Raw genomic sequence first — 26,059 nt, 5'->3', positions numbered from 1 at the left:
TATTGCCTGAGCAGCTCCAGCGCGTGCATTTAAATACACCAGAAAACTTGTCATTGATCCGTTGACAAACAGTGAAACAAATTTGTTATCACACTACAAATCTCCATTCAGAGCCCAATTAAAAATTATCAAACCACCCTGATATAAAAATAACTGCCTTTTTTAAGCAAGTTTAAATTGTGTTGCAGAGAAAAAAGGAAGGATTAAAGAATAAAAATGACATGCACACCGGCTATTAATCTAGCCCATATACCATCCAGTGGCAAAGGACACAGGAGGAGCTTTTACTATGTTATTACTACACTTTTGTTAATCACATTTTCTTTAAAAATCTTTTTCCTTTTTACATTGGTGTAAAATCTGTAAAGTTTATCTCTGGATATTTATTTGAATAACTCCTTGTGTGTATATTTGTAACATCACCAGAGCCATGATGGTGTCAGGTACAGACACGGCATCTGATAAAATGCAAATGCGTTCTCTGAATACACAGTTTTATGTGCTTGGTATTTTTAGGGTTGCTGTGGACAAGGCAGAAGACCAGCTGGGACCCTTTGATTACCATTACACACCTCCTATCTTTTGCAGCACAGCCCAGACAAGGTCTTTTAAATCATGTGGTGAACTTAGCACATGATAGAGAAAAGGAACATCTCCCAACAAGAAAAAGGCATGTTGGTATCTATTCACAGAATGAGTGGAAGTGATCAAGCAACAAAAGGTGAATGGCCTAAATGGAAACCCAAACCTTAACCTCGCCTTACGATGATGGGCAGGTTACGGTACATCAGCTATTCCTCCCCTCCTCAAAACCAGAGCAATGTTTGGCAAAGGCTAAAAGCAAACTCCATTTCTGCTGGCTTCTCCAGGTGACAGCAGTACTCACGTGGGCTGGGGGTTTCCTCTAGCTTCACATTTAATTGTGAAGTCCTCATCAAAAGGGTAGGCAACCAGGGTGTGCGATTGCTCCGTGATTGTTGGAAGCTGTGCAACTGAACACAAAGAGGTACCAGGTTAAAATGTCATTCAAGCCAAACTGTGCTCTGCTCAGGTCCTTCCTTCGACAGGGACAATGTCAGGATTGCCTTACTCCTGCAAAGAGTGAGGCTGCCTTAAAAAAAAAAGGATGATCACCATCATCTTCCCGGCATTGACAGTACTCTGCTCCCAAAACTGAGCACTGCTACGGCCTCAGCAGCCGGAGGAAGGTTTGACAGCTCTGGCTATGTTCGGCCAGCTGCTCACGGGCATCACCTGTGCACGCTCCCATGTATGACCAACCCATCCGGAGCAGAGGAGAGCTGGGGCCATGCTAAAGCTAAAGCCAAAGCATGGTTGTGTGGGCTGGTAAATTTATTCAGCGGTGAAGTCAATAACTGGCTTTTTAATCCAGGCACAGATACACCCATGAAGTAGCAAACTGCTGTCTCTATCCTGGATAAAATTGCCACGAAACCCATGGACTGCAAAGATGGCTTAATACCCCCTCCAGGGTACAGCAGGGGAAGAGCCGTTACCAGTCACACGGTCACGCAACGATGTTTCACTAACTTCTTTTTTTTCTAAGGGAATTAAAGTGTTGCGAATGCCTGTGTAACAGAGCCGCACGAGGGAGGACGCTCCCCGCAGCGGAGCTGGGGATAATAGGATCATCACATTGTTATAAACAGCCAGGAAGAAAATTAACATGCTCTTTGGTTTCTCCTTTAAGTCCAGGAAGCTCAAAGCTGGAGTGAAACATGGTGTCTTGCCATACCATGTGGTCTCAAAGCCGAACGCTTCCAAGCCCACTAGCTTCACTGATCAGACATAATTTCTTTTTATTAAAATATAAAATGCTTCATTAAAGCAAATTAAGGGCTAGATGGTTCCCCCGTGTAGGTACTTAAAAGCAATGGATGCCCAGACAGTTTGTCCTGCACTTCACAGCCACAGCTCCACTTTTGCTTTATTTAAGCATAAGGAGCCACTGCGGTACCTTCCGCTAAAAAATTTCTACTTCCAAGTAGAACATAAACAAGTTCAGATAGATTCAGAAAAATACCCTATAAACCTGCCTGATTGCCTTCTCCTTTGCAGCCAGGGCTATTGGCAGGCTCCAGAGTGTTAACAGCTCACGGCACATCCACACGACGCCCTGAAACTGGCCCGTGTCCTCCTCTGAGGCTACAGCTCCCAGAGCCCTGCGAAGAGCTTGTATTTCTTTTTCCTTAGGTTTGCTTATTTATTTATTTATCCACACCGTAATTCATTCAAAACCCAATATTGTTGAGTTTTGCTTTGTTGTGGTTTTTTTTTCCACCCCAAAAATGCAGTTTGTAATCTTCCTGGTTTGAAAAATGCCAAGCTTGGGAGCCTGGGCTGGACTCCAGGCAGTAGGGTCCACTGGCTTTCACTGGATCGTCCCCTCTCAGCCCCATCCCATATTTTACACGTGTCCTGCAACCACACCAACCGTGTAAAACAGGCAGTTTGAATGCATCACACACAGGGAGGGCTACAGGAGGTGCTCCCCAGGGTGGTATGCGAGGCGTAGAAAATACTTCTCTGGGGACCAATGTATGCCCCGAGACATACACCTGCTCCTTTTTCAGACTGAAACGACAGGTTGCAAGACAAGTATGTAAGAGTACAGGTACATCAAACAAGCTTCAGGGAGATTCAGAGCCAAAATGAGGAATTTATGTGAAGGACAAAACCAAACCCTCGGAGCTAAGCAGTGTGTTGGATCACAAACACCAGATATATGTTATTAGACAAGTTTACTGCTACATTTAAACAGGCCCAAACAAAGTAGCTTACATTTTTATCACATCTCAATTTCCCAAAGGCCACATTCTGGCAGAATTAAATTCAAAATGGAACAACTGAAAAGCAGGATTTAATATTTTTTGCTTTGGGGAAAGGTTTAAAAAAAAAAAAAAGAAGAGATATGAAAACAAAACAGGGAAGTGCTCAGTAAATAGCTACAACTCACCTGATAATGGTATTTCCATAGCTGCTGCCAAACTCAATACAGAGAAAAACAGGCATATGGTGATCCCTTTTGTGCTTAATAGCATCTCCATCACTCTCCTGTAAACAAGGAGTCCAAACAGAAGGAGAGACACCTTATGCTTCCTCTCACCGTCACTTCAAATCAGATGGGAGGATGTGAAACTGAAAGCCTAGCGAGGAGAAGAAACAGCCATGTTAGCTTGCAATATTGCCTTGGTTCTAACAAGGTTACTAAATTAAAGAATGCTTCGGGATTTGCAGCTAAATTGCAAATTGCACTAAGTGGTGCAATTTCCTCTCCTCTCTCCCCACCCCCTGGCTTCGGGAAGGTCCTCTATTAAATTTCTAACAAAAAAACCCACATGCACAAAAGTACAAATCCATTATAGCACAGTATAATTATTTTTTGTTTTGCAATTGAGTCAGGATGGTTTAAAATACAGTATATTTGTAATCATTCCAGTTCATAAATTCTTCTAATGAGAGTTGTGTAAGTTGGAAAGTAATGTAACAGATCTAATGAGAGAAATTTGGCACACTAATGACTGTGTTCATAAATCTCATATGGCTTTTATCTTTCGCTTATGTATAAAAAAGGACACAATCTAGTTTAGTTCATTAATAAGGACCAGAACATGAAATCTTTGCTTTTCCTCCATAATCCCAGCACTACTGTACGTAGGTTTTACACAATCCATTATACATCCTTAGGTTCTGCATTACAAGGCAAAAATGTCAGGCGGCTGCCAAAGGGAGACATATCCCGCTCTAATGAGCATTTAAGTGTAATTCACAGAGGAGGAAAGGAGAGAGAATTCTACAAATGTGGGTGTACAGAAGATTTCAGTCGTCAGCATCACAGAATCACAAAATCAATCAGGTTGGAAGAGACCTCAGGGATCATCGAGTCCAACCGTTGCCCTGACACCACCATGGCAACTAGACCAGGGCACTAAGTGCCACGTCCAGGCTTTTCTTAAACCCCTCCAGAGATGGTGACTCCACCACCTCCCTGGGCAGCCCCTTCCAATGGCTAATGACCCTTGCTGAGAAGAAATGCTTCCTACTGTCCAACCTGACCCTCCCCTGGTGAAGCTTGAGGCTCTGTCCTCTTGTCCTATCGCTAGTTGCCTGGGAGAAGAGGCCGACTCCCACTCCACTACACCCTCCCTTCAGGTAGTTGTAGACTGCACTAAGGTCACCTCTGAGCCTCCTCTTCTCCAGGCTAAACACCCCCAGCTCCCTCAGCTGTTCCTTGTAGGTCAGACCCTCCAGCCCCTTCACCAGCTTGGTCACCCTCCTCTGGACTCGCTCCAACACCTCAACATCTTTCTTGAAGTGTGGGGCCCAGAACTGGACACAGGATTCAAGGTGCGGCCTCACCAGTGCCGAGTACAGAGGGACGCACACAGCCCTTGTATCTTTGCACATACCACCCGGTTAATCCACGGATCAGAAAAGCAATCCTGGGATCACCGAGAGCAGTTGGCATGCGGGGGCAGGCAGGAGGTGGGACGCAGGCAGGGCGCTGGGGATGCTCGCCCTTGTGCAGCACAGCTGGCTGTAGCTGGAGCAGCCAGCGCCGAGCCGAGCAGCCAGCACATGGCAGTCCATGACACTTTGCTCCCGATGCTTGGTTTGCCAGACCTCTACAAAACACAGGCACGAAGCAGAGATTTCCCTCCCTCCACACTCCCTCTCACATTGGCTCTCAGAGATGAGGAACAGCTTGTGCCGTGGCCCTTTCTCCAGAGGCATCAGCAGGATAATTTCTGTTCACTTGGTCACCAGTTCATGAAAACTTCCTGGAAGTTAATGTCTTTGAGACCAAAATCCCTGGGTGAAGATTGAAATTGGCCAACGAAGGGACAAAACAGACACTATAATCACATAAGCTTCATTTGTTTAGAAATGAGGCTAAAAAACCAGATGTCTTATAAGTATCTTAGGCACCGCATGTTCGCTGATGGAAGAAGCTGATTAATCTGCTTAGTGCCTCGCTCCGCAGAGGGGGGACAGCGCAGAAGGTCACCGGAGGGGATGGGGGGACAGGGACCCGCTGGCTGAGCTGCCACCCCCAGGTTGTGCCTGGGTGCAAATCCTGCCCTGCTTTACCTGCTGCTGGCAGACTCTCAGTTCCCGATCTATCTGTGTCAGCAATGGTGAAACAGATGCTCTGGCAGCAGATCTTCTGGCAGAGGGTTTGCTGCCAGAGCATCTGCACGGGGACATCTGCTGCCCCATCTTCTGCATGGGGACCAGAGCACCCCGTGTCAGGATGCCAACCAGAGGAAGGGGAGCTGAGATTACAGGAGGCGGGCAGCTGGCTAAGGTTGCAGTGAGGAGCAGGGAGTTTCTTTTTGTATGAATGTTACAAAGTGTTGTATAGATTCAGATTAAATTGAAGACAAAACAGGAGAACAGCAATTGGGTACTTCCAAAGGCCACTTGGAAATCTCCCTGCAGCTGCATTTAACCTCTGCCATTTTTTCCTGCGGCAGTTTCCAGGAGGTACAATCCCAGGGTGAAGTGAATTAAGCAACAGCGGTTACTATGGCAGGCTAACCCTCAACGCACATCTCCCCCGACCTGCTCCACTCCACCGGTTGCTCTTCTGTGCCCTGTTCTGGACAGGTCCTCAGCAGACAGACAGGTCAAGACACGTGTCCTCCCGCAAGGAGACCTGTGTCAAGCGATTAGCCTTATTTAAGGTGCTGTACAGACAGGGCTGCCGAGCATTAGGTGTTTTGTATGGCTGTCACGTGGTTGGCTGTCCTACCAAGCCTCGGGCCCACAGCTCAGCTGAAACTGCAGAGTCGTGATTAAATCATCCACCTTCCCTCTCATCTCCAGCACCCAAACAACCCCCAGCCCCTTCCCAGATGAGCAATATCAGACATCCTCCAGACACCCCATCCATCCCAGCCTTGAATGCAGCTGCGTACACAAACTTCAGGCAGCACGATCGTTCACTCCTATGATGATTAAACTCCAAACCAAAATTTCTCATCTTGTGCCAGTCCCTAGCAAATGAACAATTTAACTGCTTAAGTAATCTGGAGAAATAAATGAGATAGCTGCGCTAGTACTTGCCGGTTACGGGCAGGTTTCTGTCTCGCTGGTGCCAAAGCACAACGCTCTCCTGGGGTCTCGCAAGTGCCTGAGAGCAACTTGCAGAGTCTTGACCTTGGTAAAAGCCTCAGCTCTGCCCTCCGAGCCAGCGTGCTGGATGGGGCTCAGGGTGTGCTTTGGACCCCCTGCTTTTTCCCAGGCATCCCACACCCTCCTTTGTTCTCACAAGGAGTCGGCTCCAGCATCCCCCTCACTGGGGAGGGGGGCAAAAGATTACTGAAGGAAACCTTTCCTCGGCACAATGAATGAACATGCACACTACAAAAAATGTTCCATTTATGATCCCTCTTCCTTTTTCTTTTCCCCCCTCTTCCCTCCATTTCTATATTTATGTTCGCTTTTCTCTGCCTCAGGCTTAAGTCAAGTAATTTGAATTCACTGCAAGTACTTATCTGTAGTTCCTTACCTGCAATTCATTATTTACTGTGCTGTTCCGTTAATAGTAAATACTGATTGCTCTAAGGACAGCTCATTTGTTTGTTTAATGAGCTGCCTTTAACTTACAGTGAGCAAATCTTTCAAAATATCAGTATTTCTAAGCAGCAATGCAGTTCCAGATTCTTTTATTGTATACCATTGCTTGCGTATTACCAAGCATATAATAAAAATATTGGACAACTAAACATGAAAAAAAAAATTAAATTTCCATTTATCTCATCAACCTCGTGAACAATTTTCCCTACATGTAATTACTACATTAAAATTGCTCATAAATAGTAGCAGGATGACAGCCAAAATTCCCAGATTACTGGTCTACTGCTTCCAAGAGAAATTACATTGCACTACTAAATATGGCATTAATCTTGGCTATTTGGTTCCCTCTTAAAATATGTAAGGTTTGGTCCCTGCATAAGTCCTGTACAGCACAAATATTCATGAAAGTACTGGATTCCCACAGCTTAATACTGGTACATTTCTGAGCTGACCTTTTCATTAGCTAGAATCAGATTTAATTTCTCAGTGACATAGATGTTACAAGATTGTTAAATAAAAGCCATTGGTAATTAGAAATTACAGCCTTCGGTGTGGCCCCAGTTACAGAATAACAGAAAAAAAACTCTGGAAAAATATTGCTTCCTGATATGAGAAATAAAAATTTGGTTATTTGATTATACCATATGTTGCAAGTTAAGTGACTATATAGCACAGGAGCTTAATTAAGTATTCTCACTCTTTCTCGATTACAATCATGAAGAAGAAAAAAAAATCCCAGACACAGTCACAAAAGGTCCCCCATCCCAACCCAGCAGCCCAGCCTAGGGTGATGGCTGGCTTCCTGAAGCCCTACCACCTTTAAAGCCCTCTTTGGTGGTATGAAACCCAGAGAAGATGAGACTTGATCAAATATCATAATGAGCGACCTCAGGTGCTGAGGAATTTGCGGGTGGAGGGCAGCAGGGATGCTCCACCTGCCTGGTTCCACCCTCGCTGCTCCGAGCTGGACACTCTGGTTCAGGGGACACTGCAGGTGACACCTATAATGACAAGGACTCCTACTCAGCAAGTGCTCATCTCCCCGCCAGTGAGCCTCCATGCCCATTTCTCTCCTCTGCTGCAGAGCCTTCCAGCAAATGGGTGACAAAAAAACTCACAAGGCAAGGAAATGTGTTCAGCATGGGACAAAGCGTCCCACGGCAGCTCCCAGAACAGGGGCCACGGTCCCCTGGGACTCAGGCAGAGCCCCAGGGAGCACGCGGAACTAATCACCTCTGTGCTTTGCCATGCCTCAAGTAGGAACACCTCCCTACTTCACTAATTAGCTAAGAAAGGTTCAGATTTATGCTAGTGAAACCGTAAATGCAATGCTACAGCAACAGGATTTATGCAGCTATAGCTCTTTTTTTTCTTCCCCTGAAAACCCCCCCACATGCAGAGTCACTCGTGTTTGGAAAAGGTGAGAAGGAATATTCATAAGGACCCATCATATCACTTCAGGTGTCAATGTTACACACAGCTTCCCCTAAAAGCTTTTTGACATCCCAGTGTTAGTACCGGGGAGAAGATAACCTTCACTTGACTCTATCCCAATCACCTATTTTTGGATGTTGTCAGTTCTCAGAAAAGCAGCCCATGATGCGTGTGCTGAAGGTGATTAAAATAATCATCCAAATCAGAAAGATGTTCTTCCTTCCATGGTAAAATATTTCCGAATAGGCTGTAGCACATAAGCATGAAGATTTTTTTTTTTAGATGCAATTCTGCTCTCAGGAGGTTTAGTGAGAGAAGTCTCTGTATTATTTATCTTGCCAAGGACTTTATAAACCTTATCAGACAGCACTTGTAAAAGTTTTCAGTGCAGTTAAACAATGCCAACATTCACAAAATTTGTGTTTCAAATATGATTGCAACTATTATGCCTTCCTAGTTTTGTAATCCATCAGTCTTTCAGTTTCTCAAACCACAGAAAACCTCTAAAAATGTGATAGAGTGAATATAAATAATAAAGAAACACTTACACAAGGCTGTGAAATGTTTTACTGTAGCACAAGCAGCAGTAAAACATTCAATTCAATAAACAGTGCATTAGAATTCATTTCCCTGGGACAAGGTTTTAAGAAATAAGCGGGGATTTTGGGAGTCAAGCTTGTCAGGTCCTGGGTTTCTGGAGGAGAAGTCACACATGGGCTGGGCAGGGCATCTCCTGAGCCAGGCAGGCACAGCTGGGTGATGCATCCCCAGGCCAGAGGTCTGCTATCACCCGGCTGTGACCGACGTCTCAGTTTGATGTTTGTGCTGATTGTGTGGAAACCCAATTTACGCCATTTCTGTCTGAGATCTACCCTGAGCTGAGCAGAAGCTGAAGAGGCGCACGAGCATCTCGCCAACCCTGGGAGAAGGCAGCCGGCACCAGCTATCCACTTTTGCAATTACTCCCTCTCTACTTCCAGCTGTTCCCACCAGAACCCTAAAACACCATCCCCCTGAAGCTTCAGTACACCACACCCTGTGCTCTCAAACCATTTACAAGCTAGCTAGAGACGGTTCATCGTTTCTCTTGGTCATCGCTCTGCCCGTGTAGCGGCACAGCACCTGACAGAATTGATGTAATTTGTTTCATATATCTGTCACCTGAAGCACTGTACTACCACATCACAGAATACAAGGACCATATTTCTTAAAGCCTTGCATGTCTTTTACGCACACACAGTGCCTGAAAACCAAAGAAACGTGGTTTCTAATCAGTACAAATGATCTGCTTGTTGGTAGCTGTCTGCTGACATTTGCCAATGGGAAGCCTCCTTCCCAGGATCTAGAGGTGCTTGCTGCCAAAGACTGTGAGGTCTTCAGGTTTTCCTGAAAAAAATAAATGAATGGATCCCCTATTGTCTTTTCACCAATATGATTTATATAAACTAGGTTACCTGAATACTTTTTTTTTTTTTACTTTTTTTTTTCTTACACCTTCCAACATGCTCCATTGCACGGCTCCTTTCAAGTCAGCAAGAGTTTGGTTTTCAAAAACAGTGTGGAACTGAGCAATGTTTCTGGCAACACGTGATATTTAAACTTAACAAATAATTTGTCAGTATTCATTTTGGTCTATCTGCTCAACCCACCTAATGTTAACAGGCCTCGACTTAGCCCCGCAGAGGACCACTCGTAAACTTTAAGTCAAGCAATCTTAAATAACACTCACTTTTGCAGCCGTGGATATTCATGTAAGCACAAGACAGCTCTGAGCAGCACTTGTAATAAAGACTCAAAAGAAAATCCAGTGTGGAAATCAATACCTGGTTTAGCTTCTTTGTAACCAAAGAAATAAACGTTAGCTGTGAATGGTAGATTGTTTATGATGAATACATCATAAAACTTTAGTTATTATTGTCATGGCGCTTACAAGTAAATTGAGAAAACCATCGATGTGGTTATTCCTACCATTAGGAGCACATAAACCTGAATACCCTGCAGCCAAATCTTACCGTTATGGATGTTCTTAAATACGTGAATAAATACAAGCATGTATTGATTTACGAACAACAGTGCTTATCAACAAGCAGGACACCAGGTCACCCCAAGTCACCCTGGCTCAGCCCTCTTGACCGGGCAGGCACAGGTGGGGAGCAGAGGGAGTGCAGGAGAACCCTCTCCTGGTACGTACATACACCCTCCCCACCTCCTACAGCTGCTTGGGGACTTTCTGAGCCAGATGCTGCATCTAACCTTTTACCTGATAGCTACCAACAGGCCTTTCTTCCACAAATTTAAGCACCTTTTTATTTTTCTTAATTGATTATATACTTTAACCTCCATCATCTGAGATAATGAGTCCCTCAGTATGCACAGTGTTAAACTTGCTGCTTAATAATCTCACTGGCACCAGCTTAACCAGAGCACATGCATGCAGGGAGGTATTTTAGCTGCCCAGTTTGGTCTCAGGTCCCGCTCCTCTGGCCACCCTCACTGAGTGTATAATAGTTCTTTCCCCAGTTTACTTTTGGACTGGGTCAACTGGGCAGCAGCTCTGAGCAGTGGGAGCACTGGGCCACTACAGTAGCTCCTGTAACAGATGAGTTTAGGTCTGTAGGCACAAACTTAGCCTTTCCTTGAGTGGGAACCAATCCATATATTTACATTCACCTTCTTCTAGCCTTCTTCCAGTTCTACTGTGGCAGCAATCTCTCTTTCAGGGGAAAATCTGGATTTAAGATAGTGTACTTGAGATGTATATACCACATCCTGCAGCATAAATTGCTTGTGTAAAAGTTTTGCAGACTTCTCAGAAATCTGCAATTATTTAATTAGCAAGTTTCTAAGTTATTTAAAGTTGAATTAAAAATACTATGAGGAAATTTTAGGTTATATTTCTTCATTGCACTATAAAGTGTACTTTGCATAATACTTGTACAAGTCACCATAAAATAAGATTCTTGGCTTTATATATATGCACATTTACAGATGCAAGAGCAGTCTAATCCCCCCACATGTATCTGTTGCATCTCCTTTTCTCAAAGGTATGGCCATACATTCATTCATTTTTTGTTAACCAATGAAATCAGAGAAGTTATTCCAGCACAAGGAGACAATGCTGTAGTAGAGGAATGTTGTGGGCATGGCTTTTTCACAGACCTACAGTACCCGATGACAATCACTCCCCCTTGCTGGTAACAAAACATCACAGATTTGAGCTTTGCAGCTACATCTCAAAGCACACCAGCCAGTTAAAAATGAAAATATTGTCCGAGGCTTTTGCCATTATATGTTTCCTTGAGATACTACATCTCCTAAATGAGCTTACCACATTTCTGGCTGAAACTAGTTTTATATTAATTGAAATTTTCATCAGCGATTAGCACTTCAGCGCACAGGTCAAGCATGAAGCATAAAACAAAGTACAGTAGGAACTGGGCTGGATGAGTGGGGCTGATGGCATGACAGCCACGCACAAAGCGAATAAAAGCAGGTTGCAGTTTGTTTGCAGATGAGACTGCTAATGACGGCCTCCTCCAGTGGAGACAATGCAAATTCTCCTGAATTTCAAAATTAATTTGCGGCAAAGGCGCTTTCTTCCTTTGCACACTCATTCTGCCTCTTTCCAAGCACAAAATAATAGCAAAATCATGAGTTTTCTCAGGTTCATAAAAACAAACATGCATTAGAGTAAAACAGCACCTCCTAGGAGAAATCCTGCCTCTCTGGAAGCCCAGCTCACGTCACAGTTAGTTGTAGCCATGGCAGCCCCTGCTCGGCAACACAGGGTTCAGCAGACACAGAGCCAGGCAGAGCCCTGTTGAACTGGAAACGTGGGCAGGGGATGTGCCAGGCAGAGCTCCTCACCGGCCTGGAGTCTCATGAGATTGTTCATTCAGCAAAAAGCTCAGTGAAAACAGCATATCCCCCTCTCAAATGCACACACACGGGCTCCTCAAAAGTCTGCCGCGGGAGAAATTCTGCACTCTACCAGGTAGTAAAGGAGGGGGGGAAATTTCCAGCACCTACGGGGCTCCATTCGAGAGCGTGGTGTGCTCGTGGCACGGAGCAATCCCCGTGCCAGGAAAATCATCTGACGACAACAGAAAGCACTGCAGAGCAATGAGGGTTGCACTTGGCGTTAGTGATTTTCACAGCATAGCTTTGTGCTTACTCGAGAGTTCCCTGCACTAGTAGCAAGGTGACAATATGAACAGGGGGGGAAAAAAAAGGTATTTAATTGCAAATTAATTACTTCTATAAACAGCAAAACCCAGCTACTATTCCCACTTGATCCATCAGGGAATCATTTTTTCCTGATGCATCCCAGACAGGTGAACTCATTCACAATTTACATCACTGGCAAAAATACTGTCAAATATCAAACCCCCAACACTGAGCCCACTGTTCCAGCTGCACCATGCAAGATGCACACTCACAGCACTTCTCCACCCCATGGCTCGGGGAAGGCTCAGCGTGTTCCCCAGAGCCCGAGAGGAAAATCCCAGCACGCTTCACACACGAAATTTTAAAATCAAAGAAAAACTAACATCAAAACTGAAGCAAATCTCCTTTTATATCAGTGTTATTCTTGTATCTCAGCACAATAACGCTACAAGACGGTGAAAGTCATTGGGACACTGTGTGTTTCTAATTTAAATTGCAGTCAGTGACTCATGACAACGGAGGGCTTCAGGGCAAGCAATCTCGTCTACTTTCTGCCTTCCTCTGATTTTTCCTCCTTCTGTGTAATAAAAGAGATTAGCTCTTCCAGCTTTGTGGAGGATCTCACAACGCTTGCTTTTCCTGATAAGTCAAGGCCATTAAGCTTCCAACATTTTTCACAGTACTAGAGATACGAGGGATTACTTTAAAAAAAAATAATCAAGTGAAATGTAATGATTTAACCACAGACACTGCACGGAAGCCTTTAAGGATACGAGCTAAACACCCCCCACATCACTGCAGGACACCTCCTGCCATGCTGGCACGCCTGCCTGGACAGGGAGCACCTCCTCGCACTTTGGGTATCTTGGGTTGCTCCACAGCAGCATCCACACTTACCAGTGGGATTTGCAGGCTACAAAGGAAGAAGTACCAGAGGAATTTACTTAGGGCAATAAGTGCAGGATTTGGCCCAGTTTATGCATGAGGAAGTCTAAGCACTAGAGCAGACATGATAGCATAGAGAGGAATGGCTACTTCAGCCCGACTCTGCATTTCCTACTTTCCTTGTGTTTACCTCAGATGCTGGAGTCTACAGTAATTTCCTTTTTCCCCGAACAACTTTACAGCTAAAACAACCCCAATAAGCTTAAAGAAAGACACACATGCTAAAGCCCAGCCCACATATATGAGATGCTCTGGTTTCACCTATATTCTTTAGGAGCTGTTACGATCCCAGTGGAGAAATTGATGGGACAAGTTTTTGGCTGGGATCTCCAGGGAGGAAAGAGTTTATTATCTTAATGGAAATGCCTGAGACATTCTTCCAAGCAGCATAATGCTACAATTTATCTGGGCATCATTTTGTTTCAATAGCTTCTGTTAATGGAAACGTTTTGTACCAAGGCTTTCAGGGGAACTGAGCTGTGGATAAGGTGAAGATTATTTCTGAGCATGGGCAGCAGGTTTCTGCACTCACTCATGTAGTTTTACCATTGTAAGAGAAAAGCATCGTTCGAAACGCTCCAGATTCCAATGATTTTTTAGCTGCAACAGTTGCTTCTCCCCACTAATGCCTTTTTCAGGGCACTGAATCAAAGCATCGATCACCTACACTGACGACAGTTAGCTGACAATATATTGAATATATCTACTGTAGCTGTGAAAGAAAGGGAAAAGACTTTGTAACCCTGTTTCTCTCCCCCCTGCATCCACATTCATCACCCCTTTCACTACCAGAAAGATGCAGAAAAGCAGTTATCAGTGACTGCATTATTTTCAGGTGATCACACAGAAGATATTTCATTAGACAGATCACATACACACATAGTATATTTTAAGGCACCGTTGATCTTTAGAGATAAAATTTGACTCCAAGTAGGTGCCTGAGCAGAGAACAACGAGGAAGCAACACATGCAGCAAAACACCCTATCCAAACAGTCTAAAAGACTTTAAAAACATAAGATTACTCACCTATTTACTAAGTACCTGGAAAAAAATGTATTGAAGGGAACTGGGCAAAACTAAGTCCATTCCCTAAGCTAGCCAGGGGGAGTTTAGTAAAGTGTCTCCTGAGACCAGACAAATAGGTTTAGAAACAACCCGGAGGTAGTACCCACTAACTACACGAGTGTAATTACATCATTACTTTTCCTTTCTCTTTACTTTTGGTGTTTTGCTTTCCATGCCTACATAAAACACATGCACCTACACTACACCATCAACCATTAAGTCCTTGTTCCAAAAGCTGGAGCTGCTGCCGGTTCCCCGTGATGTGACTGTATGAACACTGAGCACAAACACACCATATTTTCTCCTATCCCGCTTTTGGAAAAACCCGAACTCCACCTTGCTGGAAATTAAAGTAAATACAAATAAATCAGAAGTACAACAAACATATCTCAGGAGTGGAAAATCCTGCTTGAATGATTAAAATCTGTTAAAGTTACGTAAAACCGTAAGGAGATTCAATGTTGAATGTCAAACATGCAGAACCATGGTCTTCATTACCCATTCTGTCCATAACATGATGTTCTCCTGAACAAGTGTGACTTTTGCTCACCAGCCTGTCTGCAGATGTATCATACTAATCAATTACATGCACGTTGTGAAAAAGCATTCTCCATGTCACACACACAAAAACTGTATTATACACTTCATACAGAGCTTCTATAGCATCACGTGGTGTTCTACACTTTTCTTAAAAAAAAAAAAGAGAAAAAAATGAAGAAATTGTAAATACTGTTGGTCATATTGGTCTTTATCTCGTTTGTATCACATCACGTGGAAAGATCCACTTTATTGCCCTCTAATCGTTATCTCACGTAACTGATTACTCACCTTAGAAAGACTACAGAAAACAGCTAAGAGGGGTGTCAGTTATGAAAAAGACAAGAACTGCACAAGACCTTTCATACACGTTACTCTCAAATATCTCTGGCTTAACTTCTGCTTCTTCATGTTTCCCTGCAGCTAGCTGTGAGCCCACAAAGGTCCCCAGAGCATGGCAAAGACTAGCTGGCATGGCTTTGCTCCTTACAGATCTGAACATTTCTTACCAACACATACAAATGCATGGACTCTCCATGCTCTTCTTGCTTGTCCAACACAACTGGTGTGTCCATCAGGTTCATCCCCTTGGGGCAAACAACATCATTTATTATATAGCTGATCTACATCTGGAGGTCTGATGGATGCTCTTAGGTATTACCTGAAAAATGTGGCTGTATTATTATTATAAATAACATTTCATGTTAAATGAATAGCGTGAATCCTTTAGAAGTCCAGGTCACAGCACGACAGATCAAGAAGGCACAAATGGAACACAGAGAGCCTGATATCAAATGCAGAAAACTGCCCACAGCCAGGGCAGCTCCCTGGCACAAGAGCTGAGGCCAAACCTCCTGCAGTCGGGAGCCACAGGCTTATCTACAGTTTATTCAGTGAATACTAGAAAAGAACTAATCCTGTACCTCCCAAATTCTGGTTTATTCTACGTGGCAGAAAAGCCAATGGGAGCCTTCCTCATTAGACCTAGTACATCTAAAATACAGGTATGCGGCTGGTAGGTGATGTATTGACTTCCTTGACACTCCCGTCTCTACTTTTTGGCAACCCTGAGCCAAATCCCAGAGCTGGAATCATCCTGGTTTTCCAAACAGGCAGAGAAGGAGCTAATGGCTACTAAAGACATTGCAGTGTAAAAATGAAAACTTCTGCAATTACAGCAGAGGCCCTTTGAGCCTTCCCCTCCACTCTCCTTTTTCTCCCTTTATTTAGCCGAAGTTATTTAAAGGACAGATCTCTGTTTAAGCAGCTGCTGCCATGAGTAGTCGGCCCAAGAATCTCTTTTAATTAAATATTTGCTGCTGTGTGAGTTCTCTCCCCTCCCTGCTATCCTGGTGGACAACGTTTGTTCTTGCGGAGATAACAGGTCTGCTGAGCAGCCTCCACCTTCGCCTGCAAGGCCTCCTGCACTCCAAGCCCCCATCATGATGCGACATCTCCACAAAAATTAATTTTATGAGATGCACTGTGAAATTTGTTATCAAGGACAGCCATCAACAATAAGGAAAAGAAACAAAACTGGCTGGGATTTAATAATCATTATTAAATTATGTCATTTACATAATTAGACTTTAGTAATAACTACAGCATATCTCTTTTATGGCATGGTAAATTGGCAGAGCACTTCACAAAGTCTTTTTTTTTTTTTTTTTCCCCTTCTCTTCCTTCTCTCCCAGCAATAACTGACAAGCAGATCAGGTGAATGATATCACAACACATACCAAGCAGGTTTGCATAGAGGATGGAAATGGAGATGAGTATCACAACGTAAATAAGAGAATTCTTGAGAAATACACATTTCAAGCAGGTTTCTTAGGAATTTCTTTCTCTTAGAACTCCTTCCTAGTCAGCAGCCAGGCACAGCAATGCCTCCGTGATGCTTTATGGTATTTTCCAGTCAGGATCAGCGAAGCATTGGGTTTACTCTACCATATATTAACAGAATGGTCCACTGTGTTCCTCCCAGCAGGTAACACTGGGAATAGCATTAAAGGCAACTGGGCTGACCAAATACCAGTAAAGGCTTGACTTGCTCAGGGAAAAGCTACTTTCCTACTGATGCCTCACAAAGCAGATGTGTGTCTCCACTCATCTTTACCTGGTCTAAGCATGACTCAGAGATACTCACCTACTTCCATACTGGAAACAACAGAGCCAACTTAGTGTGAAAAACCCCTATCTATTAGACCCAGTTTGACACTGCAGGTAGAAAATGAAAAGGAAAAAATAAATTTATATGCTTTTTGAGGCAAGATGTTTCAACAGTAGGCACGGACACCCGTGGTACCCCTCCACGCAGAAGGGAGAAAGCAGCAAGGGATGAGGCTGAACGGGCAAAGTGCTGTGAAGCTGCACAGAGGAGCGCAGGACTTGGGGTGTGAAAAGGAGATGGAGAGAGAAAGGTTTCAGGAAAAAAGAGGCAGCAAGAAGAGTACATGAGGAAATTAGACCAGACACCAACAAGCCTGGTACAGCTGCCGTTAGATGTAGATGAGCGAGTGAACAGATCCTGGGAGAGGGCTGATACTGCCAAAATAGCAGGGAAAGGAGATGAGCGAGGGATCGGTGCTGTGCAGAGGGAGGCATGGCAGGGGCTTGGGAGAATTTGTGAGGCTGAAGCAGTAACTCACTGGAAAAGAAATGAAAGAGACCGGGTCTCAAAGCACCGAGCAGGGAACTGGAGATCCCGCGAGGGCAGTCTGCGGGGATCGGAGCGAGAAGCAGCTCACCGAGGCAGAGCACAGCGTCGAATTCTTCATTCAACAGAGGGTTTCAAACCTGCCTGAATTCTCCAAGCTGAGAGACACGGTAGCAATTTATTTCAAAAAGAAAGACTAATAGCACCAAGCAATTTTTTTTTAATATATAAATGAGATACATTAAGACAGGCAGGATTGTACAAGCTATTCAATTGCATCAGTACACTGGCACAAGAGGACTCAGCTCTTACTCTAATCTACACCAGACTGAATCCTTTGAGGTCGGGATAGATGCTCCTGACTGACATCACCTTCACTGGCAAAAAAACCTGATCTTCTGTTTCTATGGGACACCTATCAAATTCCACTCATGCACCAGAACTCTTCCCTGTCTCTCCAGCTAATGGGAGCAACTAGTAAAGCCAAGCAGAGCTGGGGTTGGGGCCACTCTCTGTTACCTGTCTCAGGAAAACCTTTCTTGGGGGATTTATCAATATGATTTATATGGTTTATAAACATTATCAAATAACTGCAATTCAGCATGTTTCTGGAGAGGAACAGAAAAGGGCAGTATCCCAAGTCCCTCTGCTTTCCTCAGATCCACTCACCAGTAAACCCCAGTTCATCAGCACTCTCCTGGGTGCCAGGCAGGTAAATGCAAACTGACAACACACACAGGTCCTTCAAATTGGTGGAGAAATCAGGGAGAGGCTGAGCGCTATTATAAAATGCCTCTTACATGTAGGAGTAGTCAGAAAATTAACAAAATAAAGAGTGAAGTCTCCAGGTAGACTCCCACCTCTAACAGACTTCACCAAAATCTGAGGGCTATCAGGCTCGAAGCACCAAAGCAAAGACAAACAAGTTTTCTCATTCGGAGGTAATGCCTTCGGCAACTGCTAATCCAGGTCAATGTTAAGTTTCTGTTTCCTAATTTTGCCCGCTTTTATTTTGTAACAGCTTCTAATTTTGCAACTTTTACTTTATTAGAGTGAAAGTAATTCTCATTCTCAACTTGTCTAATGTTTAAATGGGCTCACACGAACTTGCTGGGCATGAGAAATACCGCTTTCACACTCAAAGAAATCAGTGTTTTCAACAAATACTTTAAGCCTCTATAATCCAGGACAAGTTTGGGCATCCCAGGCGTTTGGGAGTGGCTCTTGCTGGCTGCAAAATCAGCTCCAGGGCTGTTACCATCAAGTTGCAGGCCAGGAGGAACCGTCCCAGGAGCTGGCTGTGATCTCCAGCACAGCTTCTCCCTCTCGAAAGGGACAATCCAGGACCCCAGAAAACATCCAGACTAGCGCACAGTGCAGCTCATCTGGATTTACACCTGATGGACTGCTGTATAGACAGGACCGGCGCTGCAGAACGTGTCCCAGTGCAATGTAGGCTGAGCCTAACCCAACGCCTGCTTAAGGTGACAGGCCAGCAGGTGAAGCATACGCCCTGAATGCTCAGCTCAGACACACGCCTGCACTCTGGGGCTAACCAGCATAACCAAAAAGCCTCTCAGCAGCAATTCAGCAATGAATAGTCAAGGGAGGCGGCTTTCAGTTTCATCAGAAAGCTGGCACTGCCTTTGCTCCAGGCTTCGCAGAGATCAAGGGCTGAACTGTAACCCGCAGGGAGGAACGACACTGACCTGATCCCAAAGTCATTCCAGTTTCCCCACAGGCCAGGATCCCCGCGTGGCCGCCAGCCCACATATTGCCCACTCAAACAGGTCTGCCTGTAAATGTTTCACTAATCCTGAACCACAAAAAGGCTTAAAATATCTGTCAATCACGCTGCCCTCCCCGCAGCCCACGCAGCCTTGCTGGGAGGATTGCTATCGAGATTGCCGGCGCTGCCAACGTACCGCGGAAAATTAAACCCCAGCCGTGGAAACAATAGCTATTACAAAGTGTGTAATCAGCGGGAGATGGGATGAATGTTTGTACTTCCAAGCCATAGAAAGCGTTTTTAAAGTGCCTTTAGTCTCATCTGTACCTCTTTAATATTTTGTGGCCTAATAGTTGCATTTTACAGCTAGGTCGTAATTCTATTGAGGTACCAACTTTCACAGTATAATGTCAAGCTATGTGGTAAAGTCAAGTAAACATTTGTAGTAATTATATGCCCAGGAGATTTCATAACATCATAGAATTAACAAGCAGCTCAGTAAATTATATATCACTTGATCTGCAATTGCTCCATCTCCAGCAAAGAACTCTGCTTCATCTACAGCAACTCTGACACGACTTGTCAGCGCGTGGTGCAAACCTGTCAGGCACTTATTGTGCACTAATACTAGTTACCACCTTATCTCGTAATGTTTCTTTTCAAAGAATTAAAGCACAATGTTCTTACACTTTCTTTTAAAGACAAAACACAATCCCAACCAGTAAAAAGAGGCAGTTTTCTCGCACCTTGTGATTTGCACTAGAAATCGTTTCCATTTTTCCTTCACTACAGAGCAACTGCTCAAAGGGACTAGCTCAGTACAAAGGTGGTGATAAGTCCTGATTCAAAATGGGTGTCTTGAAACATTTAAATGCTACAGGGAGAAGCTAGGCAGGGCGATGCAGTCTGCTGCTGCGTGGAGCAGCATGCCCAGCCGGCGGGAGCCAAGATCTTGCTGCAGACATATGTTCCTAAAACGGTCGGTCTGGCACAAAGCTCGTTAAGCGCCCTGACAATCATTTTGATAAAGCATAAGCCAAAAGCTACTGCTTCTCCTGTTGAAAACTTAAGAAATGAGAACGGTTCAAAAGATTTCCAATAAAGAAAACGCAGATTTAAAAAAAAAAAAATCTCTTTATAGACTACTTCAGCAATGCTGAGGTTACCAGCCAAAGCGATTACAAACACTCGCCTCGATTAGGTATTTGAGCACGGCAATAAACTGCCCAAGCAGCTGCTGCAGTTCAGCTCAGAGCTGAGTGCCCTTTAGTGTTTGCTAAAGTGATTTCCTACAAAATCCGTATCATTTGTCAGGCCACCACCTGAAAAGTGTAACACACTTAAAGAACTCGCAGATTCATCACCAGCTAATTCTGCTTTCTGAACGGCATAAAAAAAAAGAGAAAACAATGCTCAGGCATCAACTCCTTTCATGTTTTACATCAGTTTTAAGGCTATTTACTGCTTTACACACGTCCAAACGAGGCAGCCTGAGACATCCGAACCGCGCAGCCCCGGGGCTCCGAGCAGGAGATGTTACTCCCCTCCAGCCCTTCCAGGGATGAGCAGAGCCACAGCCGTGGCTTTGCACCACCTGACCTCCAAAAAGACACCAGCAAAAAGATGGAGACGCAGCCGGGGACAAGCTGTAACGACAGCGAGCTCCTTTCTGACACGGGAATTTATCTATTAATTTATTTTTAATTTTGCTGGCAAATCGGATCCTGCTTCTAATCCTTTGGGTTGCAGGAGCGATGCACTGGAACTGCAGCTCTGAACAGAGTTGACCTTATGGCTCGTGTGTTGTTTTCTTTTACTAAGTGACTAATTTATACTGCGCAGACTCTATTACCACAGCCATCTGCCAAAAGGTATACAAACCATCTATATTGTAGCAGAGTCTATTAATATGTATTAAAAGTCACATTACAGTTGACATAAGCCATTTCTGTACATGAATATGAAAAATATTACTATTATATTTAAAACTTTTAACCAATCATGCATCACCGATTTTCTCACTCTGAGTTTATAATTTAAACTTTTAAATGTTTCACAGCAGCCTGATCAAACCAAGATTTCTGATGACTGTAGAGCCGAGACAGGCCATCACAGTAGAACAAGAAAAAAGAAAACAAATAGGAATCTGTTCAGGGTCGGGGGGAACTGAAAAAGTAAAAATGAAATTATTTTTACATCAAAATAAAATAAAATAAAATAAAAAAAAAATCAAGAAATAGCGTGCACCTGCTTCCTTCATTGTTTCATATTATATTGGTCATAGTGCAAGTATGGTATAACACAAATCTGTCCAAAAGGGCACTGATGCCCAGCAGACAGAGCAGCTTCGACAGATGACATACACAGAACAGACAGATCAGAGGTGACTCCTCCATAAACCCGGGTCCATAACGGGGCCACTCCTGGTAAAAGCTGCCTAGAGATCAGAACCGATCCAGTTCAGTAGCACAGCTTTGCCTTCTGCAGAGTGCAGGAAACATTCCCTAATTCATATTTCACTCGCAGTTTTAGGGCTTTTACTCAGCACAGCTTATTTACAGTCTTGGGACTCACCAGCCTGAAACCTCTGAGCCGCTGAAGCCCAAAGCAGGAGCACAAATTCCCAATGCTCTGCAGAAACGGGTCCCTCCAGGACACCAAGTTCTCCAGGCCTTTGACATGATCAAGACCAACATTTCAAGGGATTTGGATACTCTGTTCACATTAACACCGTAAGCAATCTGCCCCTAGAGACTGGGCACACAATTTGAAAATCCCAGAGTGGGTTTCTGGTTTTCTTTTTTTGGTTTGTGTACTCTCCCCAAGCCCTGAGGAAGCAGATCCACTTATGAACGCATTTATTAGACTTACCCAGTTGCCTTTTCCCATCCCTGAGTTACTTTGTGTGAATGTTAATCACAGTCATTATACAGTTTATTGTCTATTAAATGCTTACCTTCATTCCCACACACACCCCCACCAAAAAAAAAAAAACAGGTCAGGAGAGAAAATGAAGAACACAAGCCTGAAAACTGGAAGCCATTTGATAAAGAATTATTTCCAGAGATTCAGATCCCTTCCCCACTTGGCCACACTCCTCATTTCCAAACTATTCCAACCACCTCTTCCCATAATTGTCTCCAAAAGCAACGCTAAGAGCAACTCTTCTAAGGCAAGGTGACAACACCTACACCAAGGGAAGTCAGTATATCCATGCTAGAAGAGCTGCCTTAAGCACCTCTCTTGATTCACAGGTCATAGCACGCTCAAACAGGACCCCAGCTCTCAGCAATGGCACCTTTTCCTTCAGCATCCCTCTCTAGAGGAAGATTCCCTAGAAAAGTGATGTGCAGGAGAGTTTCTACTCTGTCCAAGTTTCCCTTCTCGTCTTTTCTGTGATTAGCAAAGCCCTCTGCAGCACGAGCACAGACCTTTTACACTGCTTGTCCTGATAAGAGAATATTCCACTGATCTCACCTCAACACATCCATGGGATGCCAGGGATTTTGGTAAAACTAGAAAGAATTGAGTGTTTTTCATTGAAAATCATAACCCATGGAAAAAAAAAAAAAAAAAAAGAGACACACAAATGAACAGGGAACTTTCCTCAAAGTAATTCTGTATCGATTTGACACACAGAAACCCTCTGTATGTAACAGTGCGCTCTGAAGGAGAAAAATCATTCCGTTTTCCACGCTGTGTGTGCTGGCAGAGGCACGGGCTGACTGCAGCTCCCCCCACGCCTCCCCAGCCACATCCAGCAAGCGCTGGAATACAAAATCCACTGATAAAAAGACTTCCATATTTGAATTTTGCAGCACGCAGAAAAACAGCCTTTGGGGTCCTGAAACTGCTCTCCATGCAAGCATCTTAAAAGCAAGAAAGGGAAGCACCTGACCTCAAAGGAAACTTTCTTTGTTTCTGTCCTTTCTGTAATGTTGACTGTGATAAATCTGTCTCCTGTTTTAATCATCTCAACAAGATCGTTTAGGAGGACCTGCTTCCTGGTTTATAGATGAGTCAAAATCTGATGTAGACGATTAAGTAAATGATACAAGTAATTAAAAGATTCTATTAATCTAATTACCATTTAAATCTTATTCTTCATATTATATATTCAAATCTTGGTATCTTATTCTACACTATTCAACTAATATTTCTAGCATGCAAGCCCATGACAAATTAAATATACGAAGAAAACACTTATCTTTGTCCGACGTTCACATATCTGCAAGTCTGTAATTTAGGAGTAATTCGGCTTGAACAGAAGTCACTTACACTACTGCGTCATGAGTAATCTGCTGCTCATAGGGTTTACTCCTCCCAAGACTTGAAATTTCCTCTAACACTGACTTGATATGAAGATTACCTTGACCCCAGATGATGGAGCTTTAGAGGTCAGGGCATTTGGAGAGTGACCATGCACTTTGCAAACAATATACAGTTGTGATGTGATTGAAAAACTGTGAGGAACCTCTGGATTCTCTCATGAGTCCAAATTTTTACCCTGGCCTTTCTTCCAGAGTCACTGAATAAAGCACTGACTATTGGAATCTAAAATGCTGCCAATTAATTATTGCATTTAGAATTGAAAGGTGAACTGGGAAAGGGGATGTCACAGTTTAAAGCTGGGCTGGTTATTAAATCTGTGGCAGATGGTCTCTGTTATCCCCCCCCTCCCCCCAAAGGGAAAGGGAAAAGGGAGAGAGACTTCCGGGTTGGAAAGTTAAAACAGTTTTAATAAACTATAATAATGAAAAAGAGTATAATAATAATAATAGAAATAATCAAATATATACAAATATATATACAAAACCAAGATCGAGCTCCCCCGATGTCGGCCACGTCCCCACCGGCACTGCAGGGCAGGCTCCGGGAAGGCCCAGGCTGGGCCTAGCGACGGTCGAGAGCTGGATTCAGGGATGCACGGATCGGGATCGGGGGCAGCAGGAAAACAGACAGAGTCCTCCTTGGACACCGGCCATAGCAGAAAGAGAGCGAGACCCTCGTGATCCCCCCCACTTTATACTGAGAATGACGTGTATGGGATGGAATACCCTCGTTGGTCAATTTTGGGTCACCTGCCCTGTCTGCTCCCCGCTGCAGCTGCGACCCCCCTTCGGCTCTTCACTCGTAAGCAGTGAGGAATTCAGCAGCGACCTTGGTTTCTCGAAGAACAAGTACAGCAAGAGCCTTTCTGCACAACATCCCTACCGGTGCCTCAGTGATAACTACAAACCTTGAGCGTTATCAGTCCTGGAAGCAGAGACTGTCTGCAAAACATGCAGTTAGTTTCAGAAAGTGCAGTTACTTAGAGGAGACTTAGCTGAAAGTAAAAATTACTGAAAGGAAAATTGGCCTGGTTTAGGCCAAACCAGGACAGGGGATGAGGACAACAGAAACAAGTTTTTCTAAGGACCTGGAGAACTGCCGTGTTTCAAGAGTGAAATATATTCATTGCTATGAATCTATGAGGTTAAAATTACCTGGAAAATTAATGCATGTGTAAGAGTCCAGGCTATAAAATAAAGATGTTTCCTTCTTTATTCCAAGATAATCTTGTGTAGTTTGTGTCCTGCTTCTTTGGTGACCTGGTACCTACTGAATTTTCCAAAGTGGTTCATACGTTATTGCGTGCAGCCAACTCAATCTGCCATTTTCTACCAGGACTGAAATACTGCAAGAAAACTAATTTAAAATGGACGTGTGCTGAAGAACCTTCACAGAAATAGCTGGAGTAATCAAGAGACTTCACATTATAAATTTGGCATGAGCACTCCCTCTTTAAAGCACTCAGTCCATACACCTGAAGGAGCACCTTCGTGTAGGCTTGCTTTTCCCTAATTTAAGGCTTCCAGTGTCACAGCCAGTCTGGGTAACCCTGACACAAACAGTGTATCAGCTGCAAAACCCTCCCATCCGCCGCCGTGGAGCAGAATTGCACCGGAGGCACCTGACCTGGCACCAACAGCGCTGGGGCACAGGTCCCGCACCCCAACATCGCCCGCGATGAGGCAGCGGTAGCAAAGCAACACCCTCTGAATTCCCAGACCAAAAAACAATCCCTTTTGAATGTATTTCATTGCAGACAGTGAGGTTCTTTTCCCTGAATGCTTGTAAAAATGTAGGTAACACCTAGGAAATATGTTCAAGGTCTTCTGAATTCCAAAACATAAGCTGATGTTGAAGCGGGTTACAGAAATCCATTATATCACGAGGTAGACTTGAATTCATCCCCAGTCTGCCTCCAGATAGATAGGTAACACTGTGATTAATTTTAATCTATCAGAATAATGTTTAAATATTAACAGCATTCATCCCCAAGTTCATTTAAATTATTAACACTTGATTATCTATTAATTGATTGTATTATTTTTTCATCAAGTGCTGGAGTTTCTCTCTAGGACTATTGCTATTCCAGCACCTTCCTACCATGCTGAAATCACCCACAGCCCTGCTCATGGTCGTAAGCACAACACCCAGTAGTGACAAAGTAGCATTTGTATCTCATCTGTGTCATAAATTTGGACTTCTGAGGAAGTCTGTTTGTATGAAAAGAAAATATCTTTCATTCTAAGGTTGTATCACTAGTGACAATTTAATTTTACTACTTGGCATAGTACTGCATACAGACAAAATCCAGTTTGTCAGAGAACAGCCGTCACCTCATCACTTATCTGATAAAGAATTCTCTTTAACCTGGATGTGAGGAACTTATGACTTGAAAATGCCCAGATGCAATACAGTATAAAACCATAATGTTGCCCTACATGTGTCATTATAGCTCCAGTACAATGAACTGCATTTAGATTATTAAAATGAAACAGTTATTTTCCCAGGGTCTTGTGATCATTGCATTCAGCAATCCAAAAGAGATGAACCAAAAAGGGCAATGAGGAATCTCACGATGTTAAGGACCGTG

General features: G+C 43.8%; 1 protein-coding gene across 1 annotated transcript in view; it reads right to left on the bottom strand.

Moving 5' to 3' along the window:
• CHL1 (cell adhesion molecule L1 like) overlaps positions 1-3,068 on the bottom strand; it is a 53,614-nt gene extending 50,546 nt beyond the window's left edge. The window contains exons 1-2 of the mRNA XM_068408348.1: positions 2,978-3,068; positions 887-992 (exon numbers count right to left, since the gene is read on the bottom strand). Of these exons, the coding sequence (XP_068264449.1) occupies positions 887-992; positions 2,978-3,068 (197 nt within the window). The remainder of the gene's footprint in view (positions 1-886; positions 993-2,977) is intronic.
• Positions 3,069-26,059: the final 22,991 nt, after the last annotated feature.

The sequence above is a fragment of the Nyctibius grandis genome, chromosome 10, assembly GCF_013368605.1.
Source record: "Nyctibius grandis isolate bNycGra1 chromosome 10, bNycGra1.pri, whole genome shotgun sequence".
Classification (NCBI taxonomy): Eukaryota; Metazoa; Chordata; class Aves; order Nyctibiiformes; family Nyctibiidae; genus Nyctibius; species Nyctibius grandis.
The sequence above is the reverse complement of the archived record's forward strand: the minus strand, read 5'-3'. Positions and strand labels throughout refer to the sequence as shown.